We start from the raw sequence: 9,071 nt of genomic DNA, 5'->3' as shown, positions 1-9,071 counted from the left end.
TAACGCTGGTGGCTACTCATAAAGGCCAGCAGCCTTTATGAATGGCTGTTCATGATGCCATTAATAATGGGATCTTTGTGATCAGTGACCACATGGATCACACACAAAGATCAGTGTGTTGCCCCCGTCATCCTAGACATGGCAAAACTAAAAAAGTTTTTAAAATGAAGCGACTTAACAAGTTCTAATTTAAATAATACACGTATTGTGAGACACTACAATAAATCAATGTCTATGAAGAATTTTATTAAAACTTGTGTGTTAAATGTTTTCTACAGATGTAGCAGAGAGAAATTAGTTATTTGACACTAGATCAAACTCATATCTAAACTAAATTTTAATTTTATTTAAAATTAAATAAAATTTAATTTTTGAGTCTTGACAGTTTGTTTGCTGAGAAGTACATACAGTGCAGCCATCAACTAGTAATTTTTGATCCTGGAGTTTGAACAGGTTAAAAACTTTTTAAACCACACTTTACGTTACATATCACTGTAACGTTGCCGATCCCTGCAAAATTGCTCTTACGAAATTTTGCTGTGCCACAGTAATTCTTTTTATCTGGCGCTATAGCCACCCCTGCAGGATCTGCGTGGGAAATCCGGCGGCAAATATAAAGCCCCGCCCACTCGGGGCTCTGCTAAAGAGGCGTGTAAATGGTGCAGACCCATTGATGACGCTCAGCTCTGACAACTAGCCAGGGCTCTGCTAAGAAGTAGCAGTTTGCGACTTCCTTTGTTTTTGACCATTGTGTCATTGCGAGGTTTGGGACATGGCTGAAAAGGAGGGTAGGTTAAATACAACTCCGTAGCATGTGGGCAAAGGTTTAGTTTTCCTATATCTATCGATTTGTGTGGATTTGTCGGGGTTTGTGGTTAGCATCTTGTGCTAGCTCAGTCATGCTTTCTGGTCTTAGCAGACTGCGTGCTGGTGGAGCTTATGTTATGTTCAAGAACTTCTGTCAAGGTTTCCACAAAAGGCCTTCTACATTCCAGGTGATTAAGCATGGCGAAGAAACCCTGAAACTCGAGTTGATTGTACAAAGTTTGTACCGATATTGCAACTAAAAAGTGGAAAATAAGGTGTCCGTGTCAAAGTGACTAAAATGAAAACCTTACAACGAGACCTGCCGTATCAGATAGCTGCGTGGGACAAAAGAGTCCAAGAATATGGAAATCTTGGACACTTATTGGTTGTAAAAGTCTTTTGCGAGCACTTTTTTGGACTTACCAGCAAGATATTTGTTAAATAAGCCAAACTCATTTTAGATGTATAATCTTATAACAGACCATGGTCACCTTTTTTCCCCATATTGTAAAAACTCCTCTTTTTCAACTGACAAGCTTCCGCATTCTATGTACGTCACTGGGATACGTCACAGTTGTAAGCGAATTGAAGATTTCCCTAAATCGTTTTTTTTATTATCGGCACATGTATACAGTTACTAAATGCAAGGAGGTAGAGGAGACAAACTTTAGACAAGAACTTAGAAAATAAAATTAAAAAAAAAACAGAAAATAAATTTAATAGTGTGTAGAAAAGCATTATTTATCTGTTTATTATATTTAGAGATGTAACTAGTTCCTATATTATATACTTTATTGATCCCCAAGGGAAAATTGCTTGTGGGTTTCTTGTTCCAGGTCTTTTACCTGTGATGCTGTGTTGCAACAGCTCATTGCTAAAGTGGTGGACATTTGATGTCGTCTGTCCATCTCACATTGTGAAAGAGAAAAGTTTAAAGAAACAGAAGTTTGACAAAAAAAAAAACAAAAAAAAAACACTGTATTTATTATTCACAGAATCTAATGCAGTGGTCTCAGATTGCTGTCCTGAAGGGGCCGCTGTCGTCCTGCAACTTGTAGAAGTTGCTCTGCTTCTGCACACCTGGCTCTGATTAGCTCAATAACAGAGCTCGACTCCATGCTATGGAGGAAGTTTTACCATTTCATTCCAGTGTTTGGGACCAGGAACACATCGAAAGGTGCCAGGACTCTGGCAATTCAGGAGGACTACAGTTTGAGATTACTGATGTAGTGTTTGTAGATTTGAGAGTATTTTACTTTGAAATAATGGAAGCAAAGAGAAAAGTCTTCAATTATTAATTTATCAGTAAATTGATGTTTTATGGTTTTATAAATCATATCCTTTTAAAGGTTTAAACATGAACCTTTATGCCAATCAAGATAAATGGCACCCAAATGCATGCTTTTAGTACCTAAAAATATTTTTAGGTACTAAAAACATAAAAAATAACCATAATAAAAAATATCTGGTCTTTGTCATAAAGACAAATCAGACCTGTTTCTTTACTTTCATATAGCTTAGGAAGAACGGTTGAACACAAAACTATAAATACACATGCATATGTTTGCTTAACATCTCCTTTCCTGTCCAAGGTATTGAGTGATAATGTATTTTTAATGAATAAATGCACACTTATGTCTTATGTGTATGTACATAACCTTTCCACTTGGTTCTAAGTATATAAGCATTCCTTGCACTGTGATTCAAAAATTCTAATTTTGAGAGAAAACTAGATTCTCTGTATTTCAAACATGTGGGAGGACATGAAAACATTAAAAGGTGTATGGATGAGTTGCTGACAAATTTTTGATGTCATTGTGGTTGTCGCAGTACTAAAATTCCTATCTCTAAAATACTCTATACCATTTCTGTAGTGCAACATTTTTTGAAGGCTTCATCCAGTTGAGAGCAAAACTATAATTAATTAGAATGTCAGTATTTGAATTTGCACTGGGGCGCAGTTGGTAGCACTGTTGCCTTGCAGCAAGAAGGTCCTGGGTTCAATTCCCAGCCCGGGGTCTTTCTGCATGGAGTTTGCATGTTCTCCCTGTGCGTGTGTGGGTTCTCTCTGGATACTCCGGCTTCCTCCCACAGTCCAAAATATGACTGTTAGGTTAATTGGTCTTTCCAAATTCTCCCTGGGTGTGTGTGTGTGTGTGTGTGCATGGTTGTTTGTCCTGTTTATTTCCATGTTGCCATGCGACAGACTGGCAACCTGTCCAGGTGACCCGCCTCTCACCCGGAACGCAACTGGAGATAGACACCAGCAACTCCTGACCCCACTAGGGATAAGGGTGAAGAGATAATGAATGGATGGATATTTGAATTTTTTATAACTGGAATAAAGTAGGAGGAGAACTAAACAAAGATATTTTGTTTAGAAAAATACCTTATTTAAAAAATGTCACTTCCCTGTTTGGCAAAACAGTAGATGGTGGTTCTGCTTTGTTTCCTCATACAGTGGTATGAGGAATTGATGTAAAGTCAATGACAGCACAAATAATTGCTGCTGCTTGTGCTAAAGCTGGGTGATTATGAAAAAATATTTAAATATTAAACATTTTAAATGCAAATTGAATGCATTCTAAAATATATTTCAATATTAAATATAGTTTCAAAAACTGACTTTTTAAAAATTCTGCCTTCTGTGAGTTGTCCTGAATCAAGACAACTCACAGAAGTTGTCTTGATTCAACTTCTGAGAGTTGTCCAAATAATTGGAAGGTATACAACACGCATGTCAAACAAGGTTGAAAAGCACGGTTGGCTAACATCACTGAATTATGGAAACACACATAATAAAACCCTGGTTTTCAAAAGTCCTATTTCAAAAAACAGAAAATTTGATAAACTGATTTATTGGCCAGCCTCAGTTCATGCCACTTCAAGTCAAATGCAAAATACCAGATTGAAAATAAAAATATTGGATCATACCATGGAGGAGGTTACAGATCCTGAACATTAAATGGGTTTAAGACTGAAGGCTTAACGAAGCTGGAGCTACTGACAACATGCCAACCTAAGGTCATTTAAATAGTAAAAGACCTATCATAGTAACTGCATTTTAACATCTTCAAGTCCCTTTTTTGCACTCATGTTTACCTGGCAGAAGTCTAGTGGTAAATTTTACCACCAGATGACACCAGGGGTGGGAAATCCTGGTCTTTGAGGGCCAGTGTCCTATAACTCTTAGATGTCTCCCTGGTCCAACACAGCTGAATTAAAAAGCTGAATCAGCTCCTAAATGCAGTCAAGTTCTCCAGAGTCCTGCTAATGACCTCATTATTTGACTCAGGTGTGTTGAAGTAGAAACACATCTAAATGTTGGAGGAGACCAGGCCTGGAGTTGCCCATCCCTGCTCTACACAAACCTCTGCCTAAGTTTCAATTAACAGTGGACATTATTTGCTCTGAGGACCAATTCTTTCCTCTTTATGGCCAGTTGCCCCCAACTTCTAATTGTAGTGGGGTAGTTGGCTCTGCACAGCCTGGAACAAAAGCTACTTCTTAAAATACTCAATAAATAGTTACAAATTCTTGTGTGCAAATGGTTATTGATATGTAAAGCAACAATTAAAGTGCAGTGCTGAATAAAATGCTAGTTAAGGTGATTTTAATAAAGTGCAAAGTGATGGTGTGCAAGATACTTGAGTAGAAAGAGTCCCAGTGATGAAGACATCTCAATTCAAGTCAGTTGATATTATTAACCATAGAAATAAAAGCTTCTGATCATGATGAACTAACTTTGTGAGAAAATATGAATTAAGGATGAAAAGGTAAGACAAATATCGCTGATTACTTGTGTTAATAACTTATCCCTTGCTGCCCTGCTTCAGTGTACGATGATGCAGTGGAAGAAAGGGTCATCAATGAAGAATACAAGATCTGGAAGAGAAACACTCCATTTCTGTACGACCTGGTCATGACCCATGCCCTGGAGTGGCCCAGTCTGACTGTGCAGTGGCTTCCAGATGTCAACAGGTAATTACAATTGTTTCTGTTATACAGCATAATAAAGTCTCAGTAATAGTGAAATGGAAATGCCTGATGGACTGCAGATCTGGAAAAATGAACCAGTTTGCATGCGTGTCTGGTAATGATGCATCTGCTCTCAATTTTGGTAAGCACAAATTTGTCCTCCTGGAGACTGACTGGTAATGACATTTTATCTTTGATCTTACAACTACAACAGCAAGAAGGGAGACCTGAATCCAGAGTTTTGAAGGAGAAACCCTATGCCTTTCTCCCATTGATGTAGTTTCCCTGCTGCCCAGCCCACTGCCTTCTTCCACAATTCTGCTGGAAAAAGCAGAGTCTGGACTTTCTGCCCTGTTCTTGGTCATCTCTGGTAGAATTTGAAATGGGCTCATCAGCAAGCAGAAGGAGAAGTTGTGAATGATGACGTTACTACAGGAACTCTAGTCTCTACTGGGCCTTCATCTGAACAGTGTCTGTGTGTGAGGTTCATCTCAGGTCTTAGAAAGAATGGTTCTGAAGAATCAAAGTCTGTACTTTATGCTCATGTCTAACGTCTTTATAAAATGCCGTTTTTCTTTTGCAAGCGCTTTTTCTGGGATGTTTAAAACCGGCATTGATTCTCCTTATCTTTTCTTCGTCAAAAATGCATGCTTAGGCCAGAGGGGAAGGACTACACAGTCCACCGGCTGGTTCTGGGGACCCACACATCAGATGAGCAAAACCATCTTGTAATAGCCAGTGTCCAGGTACCAAATGATGATGCCCAGTTTGATGCATCACACTACGATAGTGAAAAAGGAGGTTAGTACACAGATCATCTCACAGTTTCATAGCAACTAAACTATTTTCTATGAATAAAATCAAAATGTTAGTGACTAAAATTACTAACTGTGGCCATGGCCAAAGTATTCATAACACTTCAAACTTTACTACATTTTGTGACATTCTAATCACAAACCTCAATACATTTGATCTGATTTTCAATGGTTAATTTTCATTTCAAGTTATTTCTGTAACCATTATGTCCTTTTTGGTCATTAACAGAGATACCAACAATTTTATCTGTCTGTGTAGATATTATACACATAGATTTAGCATTATGAAAGCCATTCTAAACCACATACACAAATCATATTCACTTCGCATGTTGAAACTTAGTTTTTGTATTTTTTTATCTTCCAGCAGGTATGTTGTTGGAGGTTCTGCTGTGTGTAAGTGTGGTGTGTTCATGGCCTCTAAGTAAATGACAGGTACAGTATGTGTGATGAGAAGCAAATATCCAGTGATGCTACTGGCTGCAGCCAGGGATGGAGCATTATGTTTCTACTACCAGAACCAAGCAGTGCTGTTGTTCATCTATCACACTGTAACTGGCCACAGGTGATGTTTTATATGCAGCTGTTTTGTCAGATTCTAGTGCTTTCTATGTCGGCTCTGTGTGTTGTCAGAGTTTGGCGGGTTTGGCTCAGTGAGTGGAAAAATAGAGATTGAAATCAAGATTAACCATGAAGGAGAGGTGAACAGAGCACGCTACATGCCCCAGAATCCCTGCGTTATTGCCACCAAAACTCCCACATCTGACGTTCTGGTCTTTGACTACACCAAGCATCCATCAAAGCCAGGTGAGTCAAGATGGAACTTTTGCCTATAGTTAATAGGCATTTAGCCAATTAAGTGATCATAAACTATGAATATTATTATTTCAGATCCCAGTGGGGAGTGCAGTCCTGACCTGAGGCTCAAAGGTCACCAGAAAGAAGGTTACGGCCTTTCCTGGAATCCAAACCTCAGTGGCAACCTGCTCAGTGCCTCTGATGACCATGTAAGTTGCTGAAGGAACACTAATAGTGCTCTGCTCTCTCCTTTCCTAAAATCTATTTAAAATCTATAGTATTTGCTTACATCGACATTCATAAAATGGATATGATCATGTTGGGTTAGGGGATTTGGGTTATGTCCAGTTGGACATGGGAGGTTTGATCAGAAATCAGAACCTTCCTTCCAATAAGAGATCCGGAGAACTGAACAATTTCTAGAATAATTTGTGCTGTTTTTAATTTTTTCTTCAGACCATCTGTCTGTGGGACATCGGCACCGGCCCAAAGGAAGGAAAGATTGTCGACGCTAAGACCATCTTCACTGGTCACACGGCAGTTGTGGAAGACGTGTCGTGGCATTTACTCCATGAATCCTTGTTTGGCTCTGTTGCTGATGATCAGAAACTAATGATGTCAGAAACCTTCCAAAAAACATCATTCCTCCATGTTGTGTTTCTAATAACTGACATGTTCCTGTTGCTTTCTTTGGGGTTTGTGCTGCTTCAGATGGGACACTCGTTCCAACAACACTTCTAAAGCCAGCCACTCGGTTGATGCTCACACTGCTGAGGTCAACTGTTTGAGCTTCAATCCCTACAGCGAGTTCATTCTTGCTACAGGTTCTGCAGATAAGGTGAAAACCATGCTAACATGTGCAAATGCAAGTTTAACTGTTACTCCCAACTGATTAAAGACAGATATCTTTTTCTGTTTGGTCCTCCCAGACTGTTGCATTGTGGGATCTAAGGAATCTTAAACTGAAGCTCCACTCTTTTGAGTCCCACAAGGATGAAATTTTCCAAGTAAGAATTGTAGTTATTTTGTCAAGAACTTGTTGTGTCCTCATATCCAACTTATAATGCATTATAAACAGTAATAGTAATATGCTGACTAGAAATAAACCAGTCATCTAAAACGGTCATATCAGTTAGCAGTGTGATTGGGAAAGATCCAATGACCTCCTCACTTCCTGTTTCAAACGGACATTTCTCTATATCTCTTGGGAGTTTAAATCCTTCAGAAGTTCAGTGGCTAAAGTTGCAAAGCTGAGACGATTCATGTGACGCAGCTAACAGGTTTCAGACACCAGACTTGCATATTCTGTGTGAGAACAGTTATTTTTATGGCATCTTCATGCAGACAGCTGTTTTCAGGCTGCATGGAAACAAGTCAGGGAAGGTTGTTAGACTCTGAATCCAGTTTTATCTTACTAGGGATTATCTGTCCTGTGCATTAGGTCCAGTGGTCACCTCACAATGAAACCATCCTGGCCTCCAGCGGTACTGACCGACGTCTCAACGTCTGGGATCTCAGGTAGAATCTTAGTGTTCAGTGATTAACCTTTCTGCTCACATGTTCACAAGTGGAGCTGCTGTGCAGGGTGATAATGATGCATTCTGTTTTCAGTAAAATTGGGGAGGAGCAGTCTTCAGAGGACGCTGAGGACGGCCCACCAGAGCTTCTGGTAGGTTAACAGAAGTCTCAGTGGTGGACAGTGACATAAAACCAGTCTGCCCTGTCTGCTGGTTGTTCAGATTGAACCTTTTAGTGGTTTGTTTTCAACCTGCTCATGTCTTTGAGTTTACCCTCTTTCTGCCACTTCAGTTCATCCATGGTGGCCACACAGCCAAGATTTCAGACTTCTCCTGGAATCCCAATGAACCCTGGGTCATCTGCTCTGTGTCTGAAGACAACATCATGCAAGTCTGGCAGATGGTGAGAACGGTTCTTATACAAAGTCTCTAGATCTGATTAGAAACTAGATCCCAAGGTTTAGTCACTTTCTGGCTGGACAGACATGAAGATGGAGATGTTACATCAGTCTGAAGGGACATTTTGTGCTTCCTTTGTCTTCCAGGCAGAAAATATCTACAATGATGAGGAGCCAGACAACACACCTGCATCAGAGCTGGAGGCACAAGGATGATGAACACTCTCTGTCCAGAACAACTCCTCCGCCACCCTGTGGACCTTGGCTTTCTCCTGATTCAAATGTTTGTGAAATGTCAGAGCAGCCTGCGCCCTCTCCAGTTCACACTTGAATTTGGTGTCATTCCACTGGCCCCTAACAGGGGCCAGGGCTCTGAACAGAAGCACAGATTGGTAATACTGTTCCCCTTCAAGTGTTTTCTCTTCAGTATTATGAAAAGCATTTTGTGGTAAAGGGCATTAGAAAATATTGTTCATAAAGTTATTTTTTCAGACCCACTAAGCTCACAGGGAAACATAATTAATGCCACAATATTAGGATGAATGTTTGCAGCTCTTGTTGGTGGTTTTCTATCACCACTATGCAGATGTACATTGCCAACTGTGATCTTGCTACTTTCTAAGGTACAAAATACTTGGCGGTTTGGGATTATTCATCATTACATAATGTGTTACATTATCAGTGATGTTTCTGGCTCCAAACTGCAATAAAACTTTTGTAAATGTTGCTTTTGAAAAGCAGATGTTTTGAGATTTGTG

General features: G+C 39.6%; 1 protein-coding gene across 2 annotated transcripts; it reads left to right on the top strand.

The window, feature by feature from the left end:
- The first annotated feature begins 659 nt into the window (after window positions 1-659).
- LOC129353225 (histone-binding protein RBBP7) lies at window positions 660-9,055 on the top strand. 2 transcript variants are annotated; one of them, XM_055022471.1, is made up of 12 exons: window positions 660-788; window positions 4,644-4,788; window positions 5,441-5,586; window positions 6,234-6,407; window positions 6,492-6,607; window positions 6,855-7,015; window positions 7,110-7,236; window positions 7,328-7,405; window positions 7,840-7,916; window positions 8,010-8,067; window positions 8,208-8,318; window positions 8,461-9,055. In XM_055022471.1, the coding sequence occupies exons 1-12, from the start codon at window positions 773-775 to the stop codon at window positions 8,527-8,529; spliced, it is 1,278 nt and encodes a 425-aa protein (XP_054878446.1). In that variant the 5' UTR covers window positions 660-772; the 3' UTR covers window positions 8,530-9,055. The 2 variants fall into 2 exon arrangements, with proteins under 2 accessions (XP_054878446.1, XP_054878445.1); XM_055022470.1 differs by having other exon boundaries at window positions 6,231-6,407.
- Window positions 9,056-9,071: the final 16 nt, after the last annotated feature.

This window comes from Poeciliopsis prolifica, unplaced genomic scaffold (assembly GCF_027474105.1).
Source record: "Poeciliopsis prolifica strain line A6 unplaced genomic scaffold, Auburn_PproV2 SCAFFOLD086, whole genome shotgun sequence".
Classification (NCBI taxonomy): Eukaryota; Metazoa; Chordata; class Actinopteri; order Cyprinodontiformes; family Poeciliidae; genus Poeciliopsis; species Poeciliopsis prolifica.
This window is presented reverse-complemented; position numbering and strand designations above follow the sequence as displayed.

Excerpts from the sequence above, each read along its gene's own strand:
- LOC129353225 (XM_055022470.1), top strand. Across the intron at positions 4,789-5,440 it reads TGGCTTCCAGATGTCAACAG|GCCAGAGGGGAAGGACTACA; the intron begins GTAATTACAATT and ends ATGCATGCTTAG. Across the intron at positions 7,406-7,839 it reads ACAAGGATGAAATTTTCCAA|GTCCAGTGGTCACCTCACAA; the intron begins GTAAGAATTGTA and ends CCTGTGCATTAG.